The 27,676-nt window shown below is 47.6% G+C and overlaps 1 protein-coding gene across 8 annotated transcripts in view; it reads right to left on the bottom strand.

Moving 5' to 3' along the window:
• specc1la (sperm antigen with calponin homology and coiled-coil domains 1-like a) overlaps positions 1–27,676 on the bottom strand; it is a 285,961-nt gene that overhangs the window by 129,952 nt on the left and 128,333 nt on the right. For all 8 annotated transcript variants that reach the window (XM_085962090.1, XM_085962091.1, XM_085962094.1 and 5 more), the window contains exon 9: positions 10,174–10,333. In XM_085962090.1, coding sequence (XP_085818216.1) covers positions 10,174–10,333 — 160 coding nt within the window. The remainder of the gene's footprint in view (positions 1–10,173; positions 10,334–27,676) is intronic.

The raw sequence follows: 27,676 nt of genomic DNA, 5'->3' as shown, positions 1-27,676 counted from the left end.
TGGCAGATGGAATATAATGTGGATAAATGTGAAGTTATCCACTTTGGTAGAAAAAACAGAAAGGCAGAGTATTTCCTAAATGGTGAAAGATTGAGGAATGCAGATGCTCAAAGGGACCTGGGTGTCCTTGTACATGAGTGAAAGTGAATGTGCAGGTGCAGCAAGCCATTAGGAAGGCAAATGGTATGCTGGCCTTCATTACAAGAGGATTTGAAAATAAGAGTAAAGAAGTCTTACTCCAATTATATAGGGCCTTGGTGAGACCATACCTGGAGTACTGTGTACAATTTTGGTCTCCTTACCTAAGGACGGATATACTTGCCATTGAGGGAGTGCAATGAAGGTTCACGAGATTGATTCTTGGGATGGCGGGACTGTCGTATGAGAAGAGATTGAGTAAACTAGGCCTGTATTCTCTTGAATTCAGAAGAATGAGGGGATCTCATTGAAGCATACAACTTCTATGTTTCTAGGAGAAGAAATTTCTTCACACAGAGGGTGGTGAATCTTTGGAATTCTCTACCCCAGAGGGCTGTGGAGGCTCAGTCATTGGGTATATTCAAAACAGAAGTCGATAGATTTCTGACTAGCAAGGGCATCAAGGGATATGGTGATAGGGTCGGTGAATGGAGTTGAGGCAGAAGATCAGCCACGATCTCATTGAATGGCGAAGCAGGCTCGATGGGCCGAATGGCCTACTCCTGCTTCTATTTCTTATGTTCTTATTTGTCCCTCCCCAGCTCTCCTGAAGGCATTGTTACTGGGGTATGGGTACAAAGACACTGGCAGCCCTGAAGTACCTCCTTCAAATGGCCATTCTTTATATGCAAGTCTAGGCAATGTGTGTCTGGAGGCTGTTTCGCCTCCAAAAGCCAAGCCAAAATCTGACCTTGCTCAACGTCCAAAGAGGAATTAAAGGGAAGGTTAGAAACATTTCTTTACAGGAAGCCTTGCATGTGGAATTTTGTTGTTGACGTGGAGTCAATAAATTATTTTAAAATGGAATTCAATAGTTGCTTCAAAAAGAGGAAGTATTACAGAGTATGGGGAACGAGCAGGAGAATGGGTTTAGACTGGTGGCTCTTGTGGTGAGAAATACCAGCAAAGAATTGATGGCAAATTGGTTTGTTTGTGTGCTGTAACATTCTATGAATCATGGCTGGATCTGTTTCGAGCACATAGAGGAAGCCAACTGTAAAGATCCCACCTGGTACCAGCTAACACAGCACAGAAGGCGGCTGTTGACATGTTGAGAGACAGGGAGCCAGTGTAATGCAGTCAAGACAGGGAAAATGAATGAACAGAACACAATGTGGGGTAGGATACAGGCAGCCGCACTTGGACAAGTTGGAGTGTGTGGAGGATGGGTGACCAGAAAGGAGGGCATTGGAATAACCTGGTATGTAGGTGGCAAAAGCATGGTTCAGTGGCAGAGGGCAGAAGCAGACAATGTTAATACAGGTGAAACTAGGCTCTGGGTCAAACAGTACAGCAAAGTTTCAAACAATCTGGCTCAGTCCTAGCAAGTAGCTGGAGAGGAACACAAAGTTTATAGCAAGAATTCCTATTTGTTAAGTTGGAGGAAGTTGCGGCTCATCTCTGACTTCATGTTGGACAGGCAGTCTGATAGCACAGAATAGGTGGAGAGGTAGATCTGGGTGTCACTGGCACACATCAAGCCTGGGTTTGTGTTGCTCAGCACCACTGAGTCTTCACAGGAATCTGCAATAATATTTCCCCCAGGCAAGGCACTGATGCTTCCGAATTTAGAAAGTGTTTTATCTTTCCTGATAGGTATAAAAACTCAGTTATTATTCTGGGTACCCTTTCTCTCACTACATTGCTTTACTCCTTCCTGGTGGAAATATGAGCAGTGCTGTTTGCACACATCAGCTCAATAAATGACAGAGTAATGGATGGGCTGGAGAGTGAGTTATAGCTTAGATATCTGATTGGTGTGTTTCCCAAGGTTGCGAGGGGGGCTGACCCACTTGAATCTTCACAGGTCAAATACACTTAGTAATTCAAAACAAAATTAGTCTCAAAACAATTTACAAATTTGAAAACTCGACAAACAAGCTCCTCGGAACCAACTCATGTCCAATAACCAGCCAAGTGTGACAGATTTCATCTGATGGAGGTCATTGTTAATTATCCGCAATAACAGCAGCAAGCCATCAGGAGAAATATTGTAAATCAAGAAAGCTTTTCATCAGCTGAGCTTGGGGAGGCCTCTCTGACGTGCAGGCCAGAAGACAACATGCTGTGTCTGTATGGGGATTTTTTTTAAAGTGAGAAACCAAATGAAAGGCCAAGGCTTATAGTGCAGGGGACCACCAAGATTGGAAAAAGTAGAAGAAATGAGGCAAATCAGTAATTAGGTGATGCCAAGTTCAGATTTGAAAAGTCTGCAGCTTGTAGGAGGAAGGGAAGATGGAAAGGTGAGAGGCTTTGCAGTTTTGAGATCTTGGGAAGGAAGATCTCTCTTACTAAGGCCAAAAAAATGTTAATAAGGTTAGCAAGCCCATAAAAAATGCAATAAAAGCACTGGGATTCATTTCCAGAGGGGTAGAATTAAAAAGCAGAGAGGTTATGTTAAGCTTGTATAGAACCTTGTTAGACCACAATTCAAGCACTGTGCACAGTTCTGGTCTCCATATTATCAAGAGGATACATTGGAGAAGGTGCAAAAAAGATTTACAAGGATGATACCAGGTGCAAAAAAGATTTACAAGGATGATACCAGATCTGAGAGTTTATACCCATCAGGAAAGGCTGAACAGGTCGGGCTCTTTTCTCTAGAAAGGAGAAGGCTGAGAGGTGACCTGATAGAGGTCTTTAAAATTATGAAAGGGTTTGATAGGGTAGACATAGAGAAAATGTTTCCTCTTGGGCAGCACGGTGGCATAGTGGTTAGCACTGTTGCCTCACAGCGCCAGGGACCCGGGTTCAAATCCGGCCTCGGGCGACTGTCTGTGTGGAGTTTGCACATTCTCCCCGTGTTTGCGTGGGTTTCCTCCGGGTGCTCCGGTTTCCTCCCACAGTCCAAAGATGTGCGGGATAGGTTGATTGGCCATGAAAAAATTGGCCCTTAGTGTTAGGGGGAATTAAATATGTGGGGTTACGGGATTACGGGGATAGGGCTTGGGTGGGATGGCTGTCGGTGTAGGGACCGGGTGCTAGGGTTTGGATGATCAGCCATGATCTCGTTGAATGGCGGAGCAGGCTCGAAGGGCCGAATGGCTCCTAGTTTCTATGTTTTGTGAGGAGTCCAAAACTAGGCGTCATAAATATAAGATAGTCAATAATAAATCCAATAAGGAACTCCGGAGAAACTTCTTTATCCAGAGAGTGGTTGGAATGTGGAATCTGCTACCACAGGGAGTGATTGAGGTGAATGGCACAGACGCATTAAAGGGGGAACTAGATGAGCACATGAGGGAGAGAGGACCAGAAGGATATGTTGATAGGGTGAGATGAAGCAGGGTGGGAGGAGGCTGGTGTGGACATAAACACCGGCACAGACCAGTTGGGCCTAATAGACTGTTTCTGCGCCGTAAATTCATTGATCCGTATTTCCCGATCGGAGGCTTCCTGCGTGCGGAGGCCTCCGATCTGGAAAAATCTATGGACTTACCGGAGGGATCCCGAGGCGTCTACACTTCCGTTCCTGGGTCTCCCCAAACTCCAAGTGTGCAGGGCCCACGTATCCCAGAGGCGCAGGCGGTTCGCAAGCGTCCCTGGGATCACGTGGGCCGCCAATCAAAGGGAATCTCCCTTCATACACTTGACAGATAGACCTGTCAAATATATGAATGGAGATCAATGAAAAAACATAGTAAAACTTTAAATACATTTTTTTTTTAAAATCACCTTTTTAAAATTAGTTGAAATTACAATAAATTAAATATTTTAAACAAAAATTTATTTTTGAAAAAAATAAAGTTTTTTACAGGGCTAAAAATAAACTTACCTTTTTTTAAAAAGTATTTTTAAATGATAAATGACTGAATTTTTTTTTACTTTTTTCAACTCTTATCCTGGTAAAAGCAGGCGTAAGAATTATAAGGGTTTTCTGCGGGCGGAGGGTCTCCAGAAAGCGGAACTCTCCCCCCGCAGAGGCCCTTCTCCAGGGCAAGCGTCCGATCTGTCAAGAGCTTTCTTGACAGATTGGAAATGCCGGTTTTCAGCGCATGCACTGTCCAATGTCCCTACGGGTGGATACACAGCGCGTACCCACCCGTAGGGATCGGAATATCTGGGCCTATGTAATGAGCTTATGAAAATGGGTTCAAAAGGTTAGTTATAAAGGGGTTTTTGTGAACCTGGTGTTATAAAAGTTGGTGCCCCAATAATATGAAGATTGTTTAGAGTGTGAATCAAACAGATCAGCAGTTTGGAACTGTGAAATGCCTGTGGTTTAGGGTTTAGTTCTGTGCTGCACTGAAATAAGGACAGGGGAGAAACTGGCAGAGCCCAACTTGCTCTGCTCAAATTACATCTCCTATTGGCCAAGCTGAGAATAGTACTGCCCAAGATCCAGCATGTACATCATCAGCTCCCTCCCCCAACAGACAACAAACCCGCCGAGAACTTTAAACAAATATAGTGAGGGTGCAGGAAAAGCTGAACCGTGGAGATGGCAGATTGGAAGGGAAAGTAACCTCTCAGTGTATAATAAATAGTAGGTGGAATGAGGTTAAAGAAGAAACATCAGGATGTGGAAATGCAAAGAAAGGAAACACTGCAAAACCAAGTGAATCCAATCTAGAATGTCTTAAATCAAAATCAAATCAAATCAACTTTTATTGTCATTGTTAGTGCACAAGTGCAGTACAATGAAATGTAGGCTTAATATTAATACTAATATTAATACATAGATTATAGGGAATAAAACTGGGGAACTAGTGTCAGTGACCAAAAGAGAAAAGCAGATGTTACAGCAGTAATTGAAAGATGGCTGCAGCTGGGTCAGGTTGGCAATTAAACATTCCTGGGGATAAAACTTTCAGGAGAAATAGGGAAGGATGAATGAGAGGGATGGTAGTTGGGCATCATAGCACCAGGTCATAAAGATTTAAAATGAAAAGTGCTCCAAATAGAATCCCTTTGGAGTAAGTTTAGGAATAGCAAGGGATTGGTCCCATTACTGGGAGTACAATACTGGCCAGAATCCATGGTTGGGCTAAAAATGGCCACACTCCCAGCATTCCCGGGCGTACCCACAACTCGGAGAGGAAGGCCGACCCCACCTTCATTTCAATATTCTCCCTGCGTGGTTTGTGTCTGCTCAGGGAGTGTTGAATCACTGGGCGTGAGCGGGGGATTGGAGACTCGGAAGTGAAGTAGCTCTTTAAGAAAGGCATCTTTTTGGAGACTGAATAACAGGACAGAATGGCCAAAGAGACTCGCAGGACTGCTCCCGTCAGAGCCGGCGGCACTGGGGAAAGTGCGAATCACTGGGGCAGAGGGAGATCCTCCCAATGGAGGCAGTGTACAACAAATATGGCAGGCAGTGGTCAATCACATGAATGGGGTCTCCTCAGTGCATTGCTCAAGAGAAGATGAGAAGAAAGTTCCCCAGAGTGAGGGAGGGTGCCAAGGGAGGGCAGACTTGCAGAGTGGGCAGATAAATGGCAAATGATATTCAATGTAGCAAAGTGTGAAATGGTTTATTTTAGTGGGAGGAATAAGGAGACCAATTATTCCTTGTAAGTAATAAACTAAATGGAGTAGAGAAGCAGAGAGATCCGGGAATACAGATACATAAATTGCTAAAAGTAGCAGTGCAAGTTAACAAGGCCATAAAGTGAGCTAACTGGGTACCAGGCTTAGAGTACGAAAGCAGAAAAGTTATGTAAAACTTGTATATAACCTTGGTTAGACCACAGTTAGAGTACTGTGCACAGTTCTGGTCTCTATAGTATAAAAAAGATACAGAGGCACTGGAGAAAGTGCAGAAAAGATTCACAATGACAATACCAGAACTGCGAGGTTATAACTATCAAGAAAGACTGAACAGGCTGGGGCTCTTTTCTCTAGAAAAGAGAAGGCTGAGGGATGACCTAATAGAGGTCTTTGAAATTCTGAATGGGTTTGATAGGGTTGACGTAGAGAAAATGTTTCCACTTGTGGAAGAGTTCAGAACAAAGGGCATAAATATAAGGGAGGAGAAATTGCGATGCGTTGCGTATTTTTTCGGGGTTCAAAACGGGCGCAGCGAAGTTGAATACAGCAGCGTGATGTTCTATGCCAGATGAGCATGCAAACGCCACACTGGTCTGGGTGTTCGATAGGCGTCCACAGCAGCTGCCTGCAACATGTGCAAACATCATTTTTAATATGGGGTATGGTAGCTTAGTGGTTGTGTTACTGGACTAGTAACCCAGAGGGAAGGAGTAATAATCCAGAGACGTGAGTTCAAATCCCACCACGGCAGCTGGGGAATTTAAATTCAGTTAATTTTTTTTTTTTTAATTGGAATTAAAAGTTGCAAGCCACTCAGTTGTACCAAACCGCTGCAACAAAATCAGCACTAGGGAGTACCTTCACCACACGGACTGCAGCAGTTCAAGGCGGCGGCTCACCACCACCTTCTCAAGGCCAATTAGGGATGGGTAATAAATGTGAGCCTTGCCAGCGACGCCCACGTCCTGTGAATGAATAAATAAAATGATAATCAGGGTCCTGCACCTGAATTAGGCCCTTTTGTTAAATTGGTGTCCGTACGCCTGAAACCTCGTCTCCATAACCCGCTCAGCGGATCGTGGCGGGAACAATCAGTAAGCAGCCGTCACAAGCGGTATTCAAAGGGATCCTCACCTCCAACAATGCAAGTCTCTGGTTAGTTGTTTTAGGTTGCTTGGCTGCTTTTGGATCAAGGTTTTGGCTGTTTAGGCAAGTATTTCTCTGTTTAATACTTCTGGAGAGTGAGATTGTGGAGAACAAGAATTGTTTCACAGGATTTGCTTGTTCTGAATTGCTGAACATAGGAATGCTGCTGGGCTCAGCATTGAGGCTCTCAAATCAGGAGGAGCAGCAGCAGTGGCAGCAAGGACCTGTACAGGCTGCAAGAAGAGGGTGAAGGAGCCAAGGGTGCAGGAGACCTTGTAGCATGTGGGCCTTCAGGAACTGATCATCATACCTGTACCTCACACTGCAGCCACGGTACGCCGGTGGTGGAGGGAGTGAATGTTTAAGGTGATGGATGGAGTGCCAATCAAGCGGATTGCTTTGTCCTGGATGGTGTCGAGCTTCGAGTGTTGTTGGAAATGCACTCATCCAGGCAAGTGGAGAGTATTCCATCACACTCCTGACTTGTGCCTTGTAGATGGTGGAAAGGCTTTGGGGAGTCAGGAGGTGAGACACTCGCCACAGAATACCTAGTCTCTGACATGCTCTTGTTGCCACAGTATTTTTGTGGCTGGTCCAGTTAAGTTGCTGGTCAGTGGTGACCCCCCAGGATGTTGATGGTGGGGGATATGGTGATGGTAATGCCGTTGAATGTCAAGCGGTGGTGGTTAGACTCTCGCTTGTTGGAGATAGTCATTGCCTGGCACTTCTGTGACGTGAATGTTACCTGCCACTTATCAGCCCAAACCTGAACGTCGTCCAGGTTTTGTTGCATGCGGGCATGGACTGCTTCATTATCTGAGGAGTTGTGAATGGCACTGAACACTCTGCAGTCATCAGCGAACATCCCCATTTCTGACCTTATGTTGGAGGGAAGGGCATTGATGAAGCAGCTGAAGATGGTTGGGCCTAGGGCACTGCCCTGAGGAACTCCTGCAGCGATGTCCTGGGGCTGTGATGATTGACCTTTGACCACCATAACCATCTTCCTTTGTGCTAGGTATGACTCCAGCCAGTGGAGAGTTTTCCCCAATTCCCATTGACTTCAGTTTTACTCGGGCTCCTTGATGCCACACTCGGTCAAATGCTGCCTTGATGTCGAGGGCAGTCACTCTCACCTCACCTCTGGAATTCAGCTCCTTTGTCCATGTTTGGACCAAGGCTGTAATGAGGTCTGGAGCCGAGTGGTCTTGGCAGAACCTAAACTTGGCATCAGTGAGCAAGTTATTGCTGAGTTAGTGCCGCTTGATAGCACTGTCGATGACACTTTGCTGATGATTGAGAGTATTACTGATTGGTCAGCTGAGGGAGGGCGGGAGGTGGTAATCAGCAGGTGGTTTCCTTGCCATGCTTGACCTGAAGCCATGAGACTTCATGGGGTCCGGAGTCAATGTTGAGGACTCCCAGGGCCACTCCTTCCCGACTGTATAGCATTGTGCCTCCACCCCTGGTGGATCTATCCTGCCGGTGGGACAGGACATACCCAAGAATGATAATGGAGGAGTTTAGGCTGAAAGGTATGATTTTGTGAGTATGACCACATCAGGCTGTTAAGGGCTTGACCAGTCTGTGGGACAGCTCTCCCAATTTTGGCACAAGTTCCCAGATGTTGGTGAGGAGGACTTTGCAGGGTCGACTGCACTGGGTGTGCCGTTGTTGTGTCCGGTGCCAAGGTCGATGCCGGGTGGTCCGTCCGGTTTAAATTTTTATTATTATGTTTCGTAGCGGTTTGTTACAACGGAGTGACTGGCTAGGCCATTTCAGAGGGCAGTTACATATAGGGTAAGGAGGGCAGCTTTCCTTCCCTAAAGGGCATTAGTGAACCAGATGGGTTTTACGACAATCCGATAGTTTCTGATACTAGCTTTTTATTCCAGATTTACTTAATTCACTGAATTTAAATTCCCCAGTTGCCGTGGTGGGATTTGAACTCACGTCCATGGGTTACTAGCCCAGTAACATTACCACTATGCTACCGTTCCCCAAGCTGGTTCGACTTCAATGAGTCAAGCTCAGGCATTCTGGTGGGCAGAGATCCCTTCAAATCATTCAGTCAATCACATCGAGTCCCTGAGTGTGGAAAAATTGTGCAATGAAGGTGGCGACAGGGCAGGTATTGTGGATGTCTGTCACTGAGAAGCACCTATAGCACTTGATGCAGATCTCCGGGTCAGGCAATCAGGTGCAGCTCAGGGACTTGGTTTGATTAACCAGCAAAAGTCTGAGCTCAACTCAACCTGGGGTCATGGAGACCTCGGAACTCAGCTCAACAACGCACCACTCCACTCTCAGGCTAGCCTGGACTAAAAACTGAAACACAGGAAGCTGGAAAACTTCATGCAGCAATTTCTATAACTTCAGGGGCCGAAAGAGAAGATTTCAATTTGTTAACTAGTAACCAAGAACAGAACTGTGATAGGGCTCTCACTAATGTGGGAGAGAACAGATTCAGGACTGGGGCTCTTACACAGCAGAGAGGGGAAGGTCCTCCAGACATCCAGGGCATGAGTGCCCTGAAAGGACCAAAGAGGCATGACTTCTCCCTTCTGACTAGGACATGGGTCTGTCAAGTTCACTTGTCCACTCAGCCCACCTCTATCACAGAGGTAGTGGTACCAGTGTTTCCCGTATGGAGCACTGACCACCAGTTTGGAGTGTATTAACAATGCAAAACTTCCACAACTAGCAAATTGTTGCTGGACCCTTCATTACTAAGTTCGTCATCTGTAGAACTTTCCTGTACAGTAAATGGATCAAACAAGAAACACTTTCTATTTTTTCCCCAATTCTTTCACTTGCTCTCTTTCAACTAGCAATTCATACTGTGGGTGTTTCATGGGCACCAGCACCTCTCCACTTCCCCACACAAATGCTTAACTGTAGATGTGAACATAGACAGCACGTACCAGACTACTCACACAGCCAAGCCTACTCCTATCCTCAACAGATGTCAATAGTGATAAGTTGGTTTCTCTTCTTCCTAGCCCAGAGATACTATATGCCCCACCAGCACCAATAAACTAAGCACTGACTGAAGATCGACCCAGGAACTGATATGTATGGCTCTGTATCACATCATACAGTGCAAACACCCAGAGACACATCAGGAAAATCCTCACCTTGTCAGTTTTAAATTACCTTCATCACACAGTTCAATCGCTTGATATCACGTTCACAAAAGGAGGTGCAGAGTGTTCTGCATCAACAGTTTTAGTGGCAATGACAGCGCTGAAAAGTTACACTGCGTAGCTCCTGGTGAAAGGACCAGCCGCGTTAGAAGCACACGAGTGGTTCAGTGACCTGGCCATGTGTGACCCTTACCTGAGACGGCTGCGTGCGGTTGGAGTGACTGAAGCTGTGGGAGATGAAGATGTCAAAGAAAGCTGTGGAGATGTGGTTCCCATTCCCATCAACGATGCTGGAGAGGAGCCGTCTGTGACTGTCAGATCACGTTTAATCTCCTCACTGCTTCTTCGAGACACTGCAGGAGAAAAATCAACAAGAAATGACCACTGAAAGTACAACTCTGGTGACTGCCACTGTTCAGCAGTACACCTGGGAGCACAGCACGACATGATACTCAATTAAAATGACATGGTACTCACTTGCATAATGGCTGCTTCCAGCATGGGTCAGGGATGGGAGGGACTGTGTCTAAAATACAAGTGGGCTTTATGCCAAAGGTGGCAGGCTGGTTTGAGGAACGTACTTTCTTGAAGGTTCCCTGCAAACAGATTCTTTGTAACTATCTGGGACATTAGATTTTGGATTAAATTGTGGAGGAGAGGGACAAGATTCCATGCCACTTTTACAGAAACTAAGATTCAATGCTAGAGTTAAACCTGGTTTACAATGTACTGAAAAGACCTTCATGGATTCTGCTTCTGAGCTCAGTGTTGGGGTGTTCACATTGAAGGCAATTTCAATCAGTCTCAACACAATGGCTGAAAACTTCACATGACTGTCATCAGTAGAGTGTCATAATGAAGCAAAGGTGGTAAAGGACACAACAGTAGATGTATTTTCTTGTGTACGTGAAGTTAAAGAAAATTATTTTATTGAAGTGAGTGGTTTATAAGTGTGCATCACTAAATTATTATTGGTTGTTCTTCATGCTGACTGTTGGAATAAAAATAACCATAAACACTGCCCTAAAATATCCTTTCAATGATTTTTAAAAAAATACAGTTTAACAGCTTTGGTACTAAATATGATCCGAATGTCCTCCTCTCTTCCCTCACTAAAAATATAATCAAACACTCCACTGGAGATGGCCATGTGTATCCTGCACACCCTTCCTTCCCGGCTCGTACACTGTCTCGGAACACACATTTTACTTCCCACTTAACGGAAGAAGATCAAACCCACACAAGGCATTTTGGTCCTGTCCTCCTTTCTTTCCACACCAACGTTCTTCCCTTTTCTCCTCTCGAAGGTAGACTATAGATTGTTTTATCTATTCTGACGATGTTCCAGATTGGTGGTGAGAAAACCGGTAAATGTTCCTTAGCAGCATGACTGTCCTGAGCTTGCGACTAATTCGCACTGTACTGTTCTGCCTTTTTCCTTTGCCTGTCTCGTCAACGTCAACCTTGTATCAAATACACAAACCACTAAAAGCTCGTGCATAAGCACAAAAAATAATTAACGGAATGTTGGTCTTTACCTCAAAGGGATTGGAATTCAAAAGTGAGGAAGTTATGTTTCAGTTGTACAGAGCCTTGGTCAGACTCCATCTGGACACTGCGTTCAGTTCTGGGCACCACACCTCAGGAAGGATATACTGGCCTTGGAGGGGTGCAGCACAGATTCACCAGAATGATACCAGGGTTGAAAGAGTAACATTATGAGGGCGGGTTGCATAAACTTGGCTTGTCTTCTCGAGTTCAGAAAGTTGAGGTGTTTAAAATGATAATGGGATTTGATAGGGTAGATACAGAGAAACTATTCACTCTGGATGAAGAAATCCAGAACAAGGAAGCATAATCTTAAAATTAGAGTTAGGCCATTTAGGAGTGAAATCATGAAGCACTTCGTCACACAAAGGATAGTGGAAATCTCCTCCAGAAGACTGCGGATGCTGGGTCAATTGAAATTTTCATGACTGAGATCGATTAACATTTTTGTTGGGTAAGGCCATCAAGGGAATTGGAGCAAAGGCGGGTAAATGGAGTTGATGTACACATCAGCCATGATCTAACTGAATAACGGAACAGGCTCAAGGGCAAGGAAATAGGATTGGAGCAAATAGCTCCACTTAAAGTGCAGCACCAGTGCGCAAACAATGGGTTCAATGGCCTCCTTCTGTACTGTAATAATGATGGTTCTCCTGAAAGCCTCGACTCTCTGCCGGAGTATGGCTTCACAGGTGAAGGTCTCCTACTATCTCACCTAATAGCTATTCTTCCTGAGTGTGCCTAGTCAGTGAGTGTCGGTCCACCATTTAACCACAGTGAGCATCATAAGACAAGCCTAATTCCACGTGGTTCCCCATACCAATTTTTCTCCTCCCTAATCCAGGAGCTCGGATTCTAATTGCGAGCCCAATCCACCAGCTTGGCTGAGATCAGCGACCTCAGCACAGATGAGGGATGAAAGCTGGGACTTTCTCCTGGTGTGTATGACCCAGTTTCTCACTGCCATAACCAGCTGGGCTATTGCGGAACAACAGCAAACGGGTGTGTTATGTTTTGGGGCTTTTAACTTTTGGTACTATTTTCAGGGACGGTTGCCATAGGCGAGCCCTCCTACCCCCCTATGGACCAGCAAGTTTGGTCATGTAGCATGGACCACCTTTAGATCCAGTAAGCAGCTTACTGTAAGTAGTGTAATTGTTATTTTTCAGGTCACACAACTATGTATGCCAGATTAGGTAAAAGACAAAACTTCCTGATAGTGGACCAGGGGGACAAGGGAAAGGAACTACTGTTGAGAGAAACAGTTCCATTAAAAACCTAAAACTGTAACCAAGAGAAACACAGCAAGCGGACCTATAAATTGTCATTCTCTTCTTTTCCAGGAGGTAGTGACTGATGTTGGGGATCATAGAATCATAGAAACCCCACAGTGCAGATAGAGGCCATTTCGGCCCATCGAGCCTGCACCGACACATATCTCACCCGATCCCCGTAACCCCTACACCAACACATATCCCACCCGATCCCCGTAACCCCACGTATTTAATCCCCCTAACACTAAGGGTCAATTTATCATAGCCAATCAACCTAACTCACACATCTTTGGATCTGGTCCAAAGTCACGATAGCCACCTTGCCCAAGCGGTCATATTCAATCAGGGGACATGACAGCTGAGCCTGATCCTGTCCTCACCCGATCTCCTCAGGAGCATTGCTTCGTGATCAGGTGCAGCAATCCTGGCCGACTTTCCTCTCTTTCCCAATTGTAGCACCAGGTGGTACCATTTTTTAAGGATGGTATCAGTTCTACGGCAAGCTTTGCAAACACAACATTTTGTACATTAAAGTGAACTAGCCTGATTATGCAGCTTTTCACCTGCACGATAGAATCACGGATTCCTTACAGCTAAACAGAAGGAGTTTCAGAATAGGAACAAGCCAAGCCATCAAAAGGAGGGAACAGAAGAACAATCAATAAATATCTTTAGATACCATACCAAATTAGCGGCGTTGGATAAAATTGTTTGACAATTGTAATCAATAATCTTGTTTCTTCTACACGCAGAATTTGGATAGCATAAAACCCAACAGGCCAAGAGCTGTACTGCAAAGTGAGGCATCATTAGCTTTGGCTAATGAAAGATTAAAAGGACAATGCTTTGAACCAAAGTGTGGCCCCTCTGCTATAATTTAATGTTCCTATTATAGTTCTGGCTTTTCGCCAACATTTCACTCTATGTTCATGGCTAGACAACAGATTCCAATAGCAGACAAGCCCCTTATGAAGCAAACCGTGTGTCTTTACTCTTCATCATGTACAGGTTAGTGGTGTCCAGATTAACAAAGAACCCCAGAGTTACAGGCAATCGTGGTGAATCACTGAGGTTTACTTTCCCCCATTTACTGTTTACTCTTTTAAAAATAATTCTGTAATGAAAAGTGCACAATCTGTTCATAATTCTCTCAAACAGTAATCCCTGGCAAGAAACCTTTTAAGGATAACCCCTTCATTATCTAATGATTAAAGGTAGTTACTGAGATTGGCAAATGGTGGGAAACGGTATTCCACAGGGACCAGTGCTGGGACCATTGCTGTTCACCATTTACATAAATGATTTGGACTCGGGAATCGGAAATACAATTTCATAATTTGCGGATGACATCAAATGCGGAGGACTGCGATAAAATACAAGACGACATTAATAAACTTGCAGAATGGGTGTGTAATTGGCAAATGAACTTCGATATCGATAAGTGTGAGGTAATACATTTTGATGGGAAGAATAAGGAGGCCACATACTCCTTGTAAAGTAAGTGTCTAAATGGGGTAGAGGAACAGAGGGATCTGTAAAAGAGCACTAAAAGTAGGCTAATAATGACATTAAAAAAGCAAACCAAGCACTGGGGTTCATTTCTAAAGGGATAGAATTGAAAAGCAGAGAAGTTATGTTAAACTTGTATCGAACCTTGGTTAGACCACACTTGGGAGTACTGTGAACAGTTCTGGTCTCCATATTATACAAAGGATATAGAGGCACTGCAGAAGGTGCAAAAAAGATTTATTAGGATGATCTCAGAACTGAGAGCTTATACCCATAAGAAAAGATTGAACAGGTGCAAAAATGTTTGACAAGAATGATACCAGAACTGAGAGTTTATACCTATTAGGAAAGGCTGGGGCTCTTTTCTCGAGAAGAGAGATTTTTGAGAGGCGACCTGATAAGAGGTCTTCAAGATTATGAAAGGGTTTGTAAGAAATCACACAACACCAGGTTATAGTCCAACAGCTTTATTTGAAATCACAAGCTTTCGGAGCGCTGCTCCTTCTTCAGGTGAAGTGGAGAAATGCATAAAGACACAGCTTATAAAGTCAGAGAACACTGCCAGATGTTTACAGGTAACCTTTCCAACTGCCATTTATCACACCTCGGCAGAGAGATAATCACAGCAGTCAAAGGTGTGAATGGTGTCCAAACAGGTCAGTCAGGGAAACATTACATCAAAGAACAATGAGGTGGGGTCACAAGGGGTCAAATATTGCAGATGCTGGGGTCTGTATGAAAAACAAAAAAAGACAAAAAACATTTTTTTTTTGGCTGGAAATCACAGCAGGTCCGGCCGCATCTGTGTAGAGAGAACAAGCCAATGTCGACTCGAGTCTGGATGACCCTGCATCAGGTGGGGTTACATGTAGCGTGACATGAACCCAAGATCTCGGTTAAGGCCGTCCTCATGGGTGCGGAACTTGGCTATCAGTTTCTGCTCGACGATTTTGCGTTGTCGTGTGTCTCGAAGGCCACCTTGGAGAATGCTTACCCGAAGATCGGAGGCTGAATGTCCTTGACTGCTGAAGTGTTCCCCGACTGGGAGGGAACACTCCTGCCTGGTGATTGTTGCGCGGTGTCCGTTCATCCGTTGTCGCAGTGTCTGCATGGTCTCGCCGATGTACCATGCTCCGGGGCATCCTTTCCTGCAACGTATGAGGTAGACAACGTTGGCCGAGTCACATGAGTATGTACCATGTACCTGGTGGGTGGTGTCCTCACGTGTGATGATGGTATCTGTGTTGATGATCTGGCATGTCTTGCAGAGGTTGCTGTGGCAGGGTTGTGTGGTGTCGTGGTCGCTGTTCTCCTGGAAGCTGGGTAATTTGCTGCGAACGATGGTCTGTTTGAGGTTAGGCGGCTGTTTGAAAGCGAGTAGTGGCGGCATGGGGATGGCCTTAGCGAGGTGTTCGTCGTCATCGATGACATGTTGAAGGCTGCGAAGAACATGGCGTAGTTTCTCCGCTCCGGGGAAGTACTGGACGACGAAGGGTACTCTGTTGGTTGTGTCCCGTGTTTGTCTTCTGAGGAGGTCTATGCGATTTTTCGCTGTGGCCCGTCGGAACTGTCGATCGACGAGTCGAGCGTCATATCCCGTTCTTACAAGGGCGTCTTTCAGTGTCTGTAGGTGTCCATCGCGTTCCTCCTCGTCTGAGCAGATCCTGTGTATTCGCAGGGCTTGTCCATAGGGGATGGCTTCTTTAACGTGGTTAGGGTGGAAGCTGGAGAAGTGAAGCATCGTGAGGTTGTCCGTGGGCTTGCGGTAGAGTGAAGTGCTGAGGTGTCCGTCTTTGATGGGAGATTCGTGTGTCCAGGAATGAGACTGATTCTGAGGAGTAGTCCATGGTGAGTTTGATGGTGGGATGGAACTTGTTGATGTTATCGTGTAGTCTTTTCAGTGATTCTTCGCCGTGGGTCCATAGGAAGAAAATGTCGTCGATGTATCTGGTGTATAGCGTTGGTTGGAGATCCTGTGCAGCGAAGAAGTCTTGCTCGAACTTGTGCATGAAGATGTTTGCGTATTGGGGTGCGAATTTGGTCCCCATGGCTGTTCCGTGTGTTTGGGTAAAGAACTGGTTGTCGAAGGTGAAGACATTGTGGTCAAGGATGAAGCGGATGAGTTGTAGGATGGCGTCTGGAGATTGGCTGTTGTTGGTGTTGAGTACTGAGGCTGTCGCAGCGATGCCGTCATCGTGGGGGATACTGGTGTAGAGTGCCGAGACGTCCATCGTGGCGAGGAGTGTTCCTGGTTCAACTGGTCCGTGGGTGCTGAGCTTCTGTAAGAAGTCTGTAGTGTCGCGACAGAAGCTGGGGGTTCCCTGTACGATGGGTTTCAAGATGCTCTCGACATATCCAGAGAGGTTCTCACACAGGGTTCCGTTGCCTGATGCGATAGGACGTCCAGGTGTGTTGGCTTTGTGTATCTTTGGGAGGCAGTAGAAGTCACCCACGCGGGGAGTATGTGGGATGAGAGCATGTAGGATGCTTTGAAGGTCTGGATCGAAGGTTTTGATCAGTCTGTTGAGTTGGTGGGTGTGTTCTTTGGTCGGATCTGCGGGTAACTGTCTGTAGTGTTCCTGGTTGTCCAGTTGTCGGTATACTTCTTTGCAATAGTCCATTCTGTTCTGTATGACGATGGCACCTCCTTTGTCTGCTGGTTTGATGACGATGTTGCGGTTGGTCTTGAGAGCGTGGATGGCGTTGCGTTGTGCTCGGGTGACATTCTGGACTGTCTTGTGAGTGCGGCTGATGAATCTGGCATTGATGCATCTCCTGACAGCTTGAGCATACATGTCAAACATAGGGCAGCGACCCTCCGGAGGGGTCCAATTTGACTCTTTCTTCTTCGGTCGCTGCACTGCGGATCCCTCTGCCTGCTGTTCCGGATCATTGATTGTCTCATTGGGTTTGCTGCTGACATCTTGGGATTTGTGGAAGAATTCCCGGAGCCTCATTCTCCTGATGAATTCCTCTGTGTCTGCCGCGAGACCGATGGGGTCCATTTTGGTGGTGGGGCAGAAATTGAGCCCTCGGCTGAGAACTTCAATTTCGTCTGGTTGAAGGGTGTGGTCGGACAGGTTGACGATGGATTTCCCTGTGGTTTCAACCGTGGTACCCGGAGGCTTGGTTGCTGCTGCTGGTGATGCCAAGTTTCTCAAGCTTCCTGTTCTTGGTGTGCATGTAGGTAGCGTAGTTCCGTTGCCTTGTTTGTTTGGCGGTGTCTCGTAGCTGGTCTGCTGCGTCCTGAGCACAGGCTGAGAACATGGACTCCATCTCGGTTTCGAGGTTGCGGCGTCTGCTGTAGAGCTGGTGTACGAGATGGTTGAGGAGTGTGCGAGAGGTACGACGGCAGAGTCTCTCAGCGTAGTCTGTGTTGTAGGTCGACTTGAGTGGGTTAGTGATCTGTAGTCCTTTCGGGATCTTGTCTGCTTTCTTGCATCTCTGTAGAAAATTGATGTCTGTGTCGATATGCGCGATCTTCTTGGAGATCCTCTCCACTTTGAGCCGGCAGTTTGTGGTGTCGATAGTAGCCATGGTGTGGAGATGCCGGAGTTGGACTGGGGTGGACAAATGTAAGAAATCACACAACACCAGGTTATAGTCCAACAGCTTTATTTGAAATCACAAGCTTTCGGAGCGCTGCTCCTTCTTCAGGTGAAGTGGAGAAATGCATAAAGACACAGCTGTGTCTTTATGCATTTCTCCACTTCACCTGAAGAAGGAGCAGCGCTCCGAAAGCTTGTGATTTCAAATAAAGCTGTTGGACTATAACCTGGTGTTGTGTGATTTCTTACATTTGTCCACCCCAGTCCAACTCCGGCATCTCCACACCATGAAAGGGTTTGATAGGGTAGACCTATAGAAGATGTTTCCACTTACGTGCAAGATCAGAACTAGGAGCTATAAATATAAGATAGTGACTAATAAATCCAAAAGGCAATTCAGGAGAAACTTCTTTACTAGAGAGTGGTTAGAATGTGGAACTCACTACCACAGGGAGTAGATGAGGCGCATAGTATAGATACATTCAAGGGAAAGCTAGATAAGCACACGAGGGAGAAAAAAATAGATGGATATGTTGATGGGGTGAGATGAAGAGGGGTGGGAGGAGGCTCGTGCGGAGCATAAACACTGGCATAGACCTGTTGGGCCGAATGGCCTGTTTCTATGCTGTAAATACCATGTAATACTTTGTAAACATTACCATAAAATTATCTGCATGATAATCAATCCTTTGTTAGCTTGGTCATTTATTTGGCACAGATCCTTTCCAAGTTTCCTCATTCTGATTACCTACCACACATTATGGTGCCATCTACAAATTCTGCACTACTATAAATATTTCCCTTCACATTATTTTGAATAATGTGAATTTAAGTGAACCCAGAACCAACTCCACGAAACACCGCATCCCACACAAAGATTTTTCTATTTCCAACCCACAGCCGACGCCACACAAATTTCAGCCATGTTCCCAAGGAAGGTAGAAAGTCTTGTGTGTTCAGTATCTGGAAGATATCTCAGCACTAGTCTTCTGGGTTATTTCGAAAAAGGACAGGAAAAGACCAGCTGGTCCATCAAGCCTGTCCCATCCCAACATGGTGGAACCTGCACCAATCACCCCCTCCTCCAAGAAGAATTAGTGACCTGCACAACATTACCTGAAGTGATCCCCAAATACTAGTATCATCAGATGATCTCCTGCGGTCTTAATCTCCTGCGGTCTTAATCATTGTATAAGGTTTGTTGCTGGCCCTATCTACACTGGAGTTCACAGGGCACTCATTGAGTAAAGGGAGTTAACAGATCATTCACAACCAATTTACATTGGTTGTGTGTACTTGCAACACCAAAGTTCTAATTGGTCCCCTTGGATGACATAACCAGATTTCTTATTGGTCCCCTTGGAGGAGAAGACACATCCAGCAGTTTGTCTGGAATCTGTAATTAGATCCTGCCTGCCAGGGTAATCAAGTACTTTGCAAGGTGTAATTTAAGCCATTCATTCTGACTTCCAAGCTCCAGACTCAGCTCACAGTACTGCTTTCAGAGAACACTCAGGGATAGGACTTCTCCCCCGCCCCCCAACATTTTCCTAACCTACAAATACACAAATCACTAAAAGTATCGGCACAGGTTAACAAGGCCATAAAAAAGCAAACCATGCACTAGGGTTTATTTCTAGAGGGATAGAATTGAAAAGTAGGGAAGTTATGCTAAACTTGTATCGAACCCTGGTTAGACCACACTTGGAGTACTCCGTACAGTTCTGGTCGCCATATTATAAAAAGGATGTGGAGGCACTGGAGAGGGTGCGGAGAAGATTTACCAGGATGATACCAGAAATGTGAGGGTTTACCTGTCAGGAAAGGATGAACAGGCTGGGTCTCTTAGAAGGCTGAGGGGTGACCTAACAGAGGTCTTTAAAATCATGAAAGGTTTTGATAGAGTGGATACAGAGTTTCCACTTGTGGGTAAGAGCAAAACTAGAGGCCATCAATATAAGATAATCACCAAAAAAACAAATGGGGAATTCAGAAGAAAATTCTTTACCCAGAGAGTCATAACAGCACAGAAGGAGGCCATTCGGCCCATCGAGTTCATGCTGGCTCTCTGTAGAGCAATCCAGTCAGTCCCATTCCCCCGCTCTATCCCCGTAGCCCTGCAAGTTTATTCCCCTCACGTGCCTATCCAGTCTCCCCTTGAAAACATTGCGTGTCTCCGCTTCCACCACTTCTGTCGGCAGCGAGTTCCAGGTCATCACCACTCGCTACGTAAAAAAGGTTTTCCTCACATCCCCCCTGTATCTCTTGCCCAAAACCTTAAATCTGTGTCCCCTAGTCCTTGTACCATCAACTGGTGGGAACAGCCTTTCCCCATCTAGCCTATCCAAACCCATCATAATCTTGATTTTAGATAAAACTTTTAAGCAAAGATCACATTCAACAACAACTTGTATTTATACAATGCCTTTAACGTAGTGAAACGTCCCACGGCGCGTCACAAAATGTGACACCGAGCCACAAGGAGTTATTAGGGCAGGTGACCAAAAGCTTGGTCAGCGGTAGATTTTAAACAGCGTCTTAAAGGAGGAAAGGGAGATAGAAAGGCCGAGAGGTTTAGGGAGGGAATTCCAGAGCTTGGGGATGCTCAAGATGCCAGAAATGGAGAAGCGCAGATATCTCAGGTTTGTGGGATTGGAGGAGATTACAGAGATGGGGAGGGGCGAGACCATGGAGGGATTTGAAAACAAGGATGAGAATTTTAAAATAGAGGTGCTGCTTAACCATGAGCCAATGTAGGTCAGCGAGCACAGGGGTGATGGGTAAATGGGACTTGGTGCGAGTTAGGACACGGGCAGCCGAGTTTTGGATCACCTCAAGTTTACGGAGGGTAGAACGTGGGAGGCCGGCCGGGGGTGCACTGCAATAGTCAAGTATAGAGGTAACAAAGGCATCAGAAAAGCATCTCTAACCATGATAATGTGAGAAGCACATCTCACTGCACATTTACCTCTCCAGATCAGCTCGACATTTGTAAAACTAATTCCCGACAACACAGAGCCCCAGGACATCGCTGCTGGAGATTCAAGCCTGGGCTGATAAGTGGCAAACAACATTCGCGCCACAGAAGTGCCAGGCAATGACCATCTTCAACAAACGAGAGTCTAACCACCGCCCCATGACATTCAACGGCATTACCATCGCCAAATCCCTCACCATTAACATCCTGGGGGTCACCATTGACCAGAAGCTTAACTGGACCAGCCACATAAATACTGTGGCAACAAGAGCAGGTCAGAGGCTGGGTATTCTGCGGTGAGTGTCTCACCTCCTGACTCCCCAAAGCCTTTCCACCATCTACAAGGCACAAGTCAGGAGTGTGATGGAATACTCTCCACTTGCCTGGATGAGTGCAGCTCCAACAACACTCAAGAAGCTCGACACCATCCAGGACAAAGCAGCCCGCTTGATTGGCACCCCATCCACCACCTTCAACATTCACTCCCTCCACCACCGGCGTACCGTGGCTGCAGTGTGTACCATCTACAAGATGCACTGCAGCAACTCGCCAAGGCTTCCTCAGCAGCACCTCCCAAACCCATGGCCTCTACCACCTAAAAGGACAAGGGCAGCAGGCGTGTGGGAACACCAACAACTGCAAGTTCCCCTCCAAGTTACACACCAAATATCGCCGTTCCTTCATCATTGCTGGGTTAAAATCCTGGAACTCCCCAACAGCACTATGGGAGTACCTTCACCATACGGACTGCAGCGGTTCAAGGCGGCTCACCACCACCTTCTCAAGGGCAATTAGGGATGGGCAATAAATGCTGGCCTTGCCAGCGACGCTCACATCCTGGAACTATTCAAAAAAAAGCCTTCAAAGTTGGAGGGTGTTCTCAAACACTAACACGCTGATGTATACTTCTTACTTCAATACGGAATCAATTCTAACTGAAAATATTATTAAAAATGTGAATGTTTTCAGCATGTAAATCCACCTCATTATGAAGGAGGATATGAGGCAGGGAAAGTGGCTGAGGGGCCTGAATTACAGCACTTTCCATCTTGGTTCAGGCTGGACTGAGATCAAGATATTGAACAAACAATTTCCCCCATCTCACCTGAAGCCATTGATTGAAGTTATGGTGGCTCCATGGAACCGTGCACCCTCCAGTATCGCAACAAAACTAGCTCCTGATTATGAGCGAATTAACAAAGTGAGTGTGATACGCTTATCAATTACTCCATAAAAGGCGATGAATTAGGAAAGTAATGAAGAGGTTTTTATTAACTAAAGAACAGAGCATGCCTCTCGTAGCCAACTGGTTCCAAGAAGGAAGTGGGTTGCCGAAACACCCACCTTTATACCTGGTCATGTGGGCGGAGCCAGCTGAGGCATGCATTGGTACACAGCGCCAACCAGAGGTAACAATATGCAATAACGATAACAGTAGGATACAATAACAGTGGTTTACCACATTCACCCCTTGTTTAAAATTTAGTCCGGCGGGGTGAAGTGTACTACAAGTTCGTGTAGGTAAGTCTATCAGGAGGCCTTGTATGACGTCCTGATCGTGGTGGTGGCGGCGGTGCAGTATCCAACGTCGAATCTGGTGTCTGGGTGGTCAACGAAGGGTCCTGGGGCTCCGGCATGCCGTCTACAGGGGTTGGGTTGGGAGAAGGGGTGGGGGATAACGGTGGTAATTCAGGGGCACCCGAGGGTGCGAGGTCTCGTATGGAGACCGTGTCCTCCCGCCCGTCTGGGTACGCCACGTAGGCATACTGGGGGTTGGCGTGTAGGAGGTTCACCCTCTCGACCAGGGGGTCCGTTTTATGGGTCCTCACGTGCCTCCGCAGTAGGACGGGCCCAGGAGAAGTCAGCCATGTCGGAAGCGAGGTTCCCGATGTGGACTTCCTGGGGAAAACGAACATTTGCTCATGAGGGGTGGCATTAGTGGCAGTACAAAGCAGTGACCGGATGGAGTGGAGCGCCGCAGGGAGGACCTCCTGCCAGCGAGAGGTCAGAAGGCCCTTAGATTTTAAGGCTAAGAGAACGGCCTTCCAAACCGTCGCGTTCTCTCTTTCCACCTGGCCGTTCCCCCGGGGGTTGTAGCTGGTGGTCCTGCTCATAGCAATACCTCTCGCGAGCAGGTACTGACGAAGTTCGTCGCTCATGAAAGATGAGCCCCTATCGCTATGTATATAGCTAGGGAACCCGAACAGGGCGAAGAGGTCATTCAGACATTTGATGACCGTGGTACTGGTCATGTCTGGGCAAGGGATGGCGAACGGGAAACGGGAGTACTCATCAATTATGTTGAGGAAGTACACGTTGCGGTCAGAGGAGGGGAGGGGCCCTTTAAAATCGACGCTCAGGCGCTCGAAGGGGCGAGTGGCCTTGATCAGGCTTGCTCTGTCTGGCCTATAAAAATGCGGTTTGCACTCGGCACAGATTTGGCAGTTCCTGGTCATGGTCCTGACCTCCTCGATGGAGTAGGGCAGGTTACGGGATTTGATGAAATGGAAGAACCTGGTGACCCCCGGGTGGCAGAGGTCATTGTGGAGGGACTGCAGTCTATTAACCTGCGCGTTGGCGCATGTACCACGTGATAGGGCATCTGGGGGCTCATTGAGTTTCCCGGGCCGGTACAAGATATCGTAATTGTAGGTGGAGAGTTCAATTCTCCACCTCAAGATCTTGTCGTTCTTGATTTTGCCCCTCTGCTTATTATTGAACATAAAAGCAACTGAATGCCTCCAGTAACGCACCGCTTCCACAATAGCCTGGGCCTCCTTTTCGACAGAGGAGTGTCGAATCTCGGGGCCCTGGAGGGTCCTTGAGAAAAAGGCCACGGGTCTCCCCGCCTGGTTAAGGGTCGCAGCTAGGGCGAAGTCGGATGCATCGCTCTCCACTTGGAAGGGGATGGACTCATCCACTGCGTGCATTGTGGCCTTCGCAATATCGCTCTTGATAAGAGTGAAGGCTGCACACGCCTCTGGCGTCAGGGGGAAGGAGGTGGATTTGATGAGGGGTCTGGCTTTGTCCGCATAGTGGGGCACCCACTGAGCATAGTAAGAGAAAAACCCCAGGCATCTCTTCAGTGCTTTTTGGCAGTGGGGGAGGGGGAGCTCCATAAGGGGGCGCATTCTGTCGGGGTCGGGCCCGATGACTCCGTTCTCCACTACGCAGCCGAGAATGGCAAGGCGTTTGGTGCGAAACATACATTTCTCCTTATTGTACGTTAGGTTCAGCCGCTGGGCCGTACGGAGGAATTTTTCTAGATTAGCGTCATGGTCCTGCTGGTCGTGGCCGCAGATGGTGACGTTATCCAGGTAGGGAAAGGTGGCCTGCAGCGCGTTCTGGTCAACCACCCGGTCCATCTCCCTTTGGAAGACCGAAACCCCGTTGGTGACGCCGAAGGGAACCCTAAGGAAGTGGTAGAGGCGGCCGTTTGCCTCGAAGGCAGTATACTGGCGGTCCTCATGGCGGATGGGGAGTTGGTGGTATGCTGACTTAAGGTCAATGGTGGAGAATACTCTGTATTGCGCAATCTGATTGACCATATCAGATATGCGAGGAAGGGGGTATGCGTCCAGCTGAGTGTACCGGTTTATGATTTGGCTGTAGTCAATGACCAGGCGGCGTTTATCGGTGGTTTTAACGACTACAACCTGGGCTCGCCAGGGGCTGGTGCTGCCTTCGATAATGCCCTCCTTCAGGAGCCGCTCCACCTCAGAGCTAATAAAAGCTCTGTCCCCGGCGCTGTACCGCCTGCTCTTGGTAGCGATGGGTTTACAGTCGCGGGTGAGGTTAGCGAACAAGGGAGGGGGGGGACTTTGAGTGTGGAAGGCTGCAAGTGGTGTGCAGCGGGCGATTTAAAAGGTGTTGGTTGCAGACTGTGAGTGGGGGGAGGGGTCCACCGTATGCTAATGTGACACTTTTAAGGTGGCACTGAAAATCCAACCCTAGCAGCACGGCAGCGCAAAGACGGGGCAGGACAAGAAGTTTAAAATTTTTATATTCTGTGCCCCTAACCGAAAGGGTCACCACACAGTAGCCGCCGACGTCCATTGAATGGGACTTAGACGCCATAGAAATCCGATGGCGCGTTGGCAGGACCGTGAGGGAGTGGCTACGTACCGTGTCGGGGTGAATAAAACTCTCTGTGCTCCCGCTGTCAAATAGGCAAGTGGTGGCGCGGCCGTTTACCATGATGTCCATCATGGACCTGGACAGATGATGAGGCAGGGCTTGATCCAGCGTAACGGAGGCCAGTGTATGGCTTAGTGAGTCGATATGGTCGTCCGACGAGACGGTGGTCGAGTCCGGAGACAAAATGTCGGTTGAGTGCGGCGGACAAAATGGCGGCGGCCATGATTCAGGTCCCCACGCGGCCGGAGGTGCACAAAATGGCGGATAAGATGGCTGCCCCCACGGTTCGCACGCGGCGCTGCTGGCGTTCACGGGTTTTCCCCTGCAGGCATTGGCATAATGGCCTTTCTTCCCGCAGCCCGAGCAGGTAGCGGTCTTAGCCGGGCAGCGCGCTCTAGGGTGTTTTAAATGGCCACAGAAATAGCATTTTTGGGCCTGGTTACGGGGCATCGCTGCAGTTGGTACCGGGGGCGGCGGTCCCATGTCCCAAGGTCGCGATGGCCATGGCGCGGCGCCATTACGTGAGTATGCTTCGAGGTTTCGGTGGGCCGCATCTAACGAGAGCGCAAGGGCTACGGCCGTCTTCAGGTCGAGCTCCTTGCTTTCGAGCAGTCTCTGCCGGGAGTAGTCGGACTGGAGGCCCCTAACGAAGGCATCACAGGTAAGTCCCTCCGCGTGCCCCGCAGCCGTTACCTCCTTACAGTCGCAGTCCCTGCAGAGTGTCTGTAACGCCCGTAAAAATGCCTCTACCGATTCCCCCGGTTGCTGCCTGCGGGATCCCAAGAGGTGTCTGGCGTAAATCGTGTTCACTGGGCGCGTGTATTGCCCTTTTAGTAGTTCGAGGGCCGCCGTGTACGTAGTAGCGTCCCGGATGAGTGTATATACTTGAGGGCTCACCTGGGCGGTCAAAACTTTTAGTTTGTTCTCCTCCGATGTCACGGCGGAGGCTTCTAGGAAGGATGCAAAGCAGCTCAGCCAGTGTTCGAAATTGGTCGATGAACCCGCTGCTTGAGGGTCGAGGTCCAGGCATGCTGGTCTGAGGGCTCGCAGCAACGCCTGCTGTTGTTGCTGTTCAGGTTGTCGACATTTTACTTTTAGTTAATAAAATTGATACGCTTATCAATTACTCCATAAAAGGGCAGCACGGTGGCATAGTGGTTAGCACTGTTGCCTCACAGCGCCAGGGACCCGGGTTCGAATCCGGCCTCAGGCGACTGTCTGTGTGGAGTTTGCACATTCTCCCTGTGTTTGCGTGGGTTTCCTCCGGGTGCTCCGGTTTCCTCCCACAGTCCAAAGATGTGCGGGTTAGGTTGATTGGCTATGATAAATTGACCCTTAGTGTTAGGGGGATTAAATACGTGGGGTTACGGGGATCGGGTGGAATATGTGTCGGTGCAGGCTCGATGGGCCGAAATGGCCTCTATCTGCACTGTGGGGTTTCTGTGATTCTGTGAAAAGGCGATGAATTAGGAAAGTAATGAAGAGGTTTTTATTAACTAAAGAACAGAGCATGCCTCTCGTGGCCAACTGGTTCCAAGAAGGAAGTGGGTTGCCGAAACACCCACCTTTATACCTGGTCATGTGGGCGGAGCCAGCTGAGGCATGCATTGGTACACAGCGCCAACCAGAGGTAACAATATGCAATAACGATAACAGTAGGATACAATTACAGTGGTTTACCACAGAGTGTCAATAGCCTATTTGACCACATCGAGCATCACAGCTAAGCCCAATTCTGTCCATTCCCAACAGGAATCACTGGATAGCAATCAAAAGCAGGAGGCCAACTGGGCATGACCCAGGGACTAGCGAACTCATCGTACACAGGAAACTGAATCTGGGCCACCCCCACCTGTATGTGAGTACCAAAGTAAGCAGTGCCATCTCTGGTCCTACGAAGAATTAAAAAGGGCCCTAACTAAAACAGGGTCAGCCAGCTTCAACACAATTCCTGCAGTTTACAATCATTAGTAAAAATATTCACCCAAAGAAAGGAACTCAATATTTAACACTCACCCTCGCTCCCCAAACCCTCAATGCAACTAAACTCCACTTCCTATAAAGTACCATATCTCACGATCACACCCAGGGATACTCCCCTCCATTGGAAGAATACTAGGGCCCCACTCAGTGCTCCAGACACTGGCATCCTCTCTCATTCTGCCATATTCTAGGACCTTTACCCCCCCCGCTCAGCACTGACTGGCTCCAGAGACCCTTGCCAATTTGCCAAGATCCTGGGACCTCCCCAATCTGCTGCCAAACCCTAGCACCTCCACCCAGGCACCGACTACTGACTAACTAGCACCCCCACCCAGGCACTGACTACTGACTAACTAGCACCCCCACCCAGGCACCAACTACTGACTAACTAGCACCCCCCACCCAGGCACTGACTACTGACTAACTAGCACCCCCACCCAGGCACCGACTACTGACTAACTAGCACCCCCACCCAGGCACTGACTACTGACTAACTAGTACCCCCACCCAGGCACTGACTACTGACTAACTAGCACCCCCACCCAGGCACCTACTACTGACTAACTAGCACCCCCACCCAGGCACCTACTACTGACTAACTAGCACCCAGGCACTGACAAACTAGCACCCTCCACCCAGGCACTGACTACTGACTAACTAGCACCCCCCACCCAGGCACTGACTACTGACTAACTAGCACCCCCACCCAGGCACCGACTA

This window comes from Somniosus microcephalus, chromosome 19 (assembly GCF_052327205.1).
Source record: "Somniosus microcephalus isolate GS21.2 chromosome 19, FLI_Smic_1.0, whole genome shotgun sequence".
NCBI lineage: Eukaryota > Metazoa > Chordata > Chondrichthyes > Squaliformes > Somniosidae > Somniosus > Somniosus microcephalus.
Note: the sequence above shows the minus strand (reverse complement) of the source record. Positions and strands in the feature narration are given on the sequence as shown.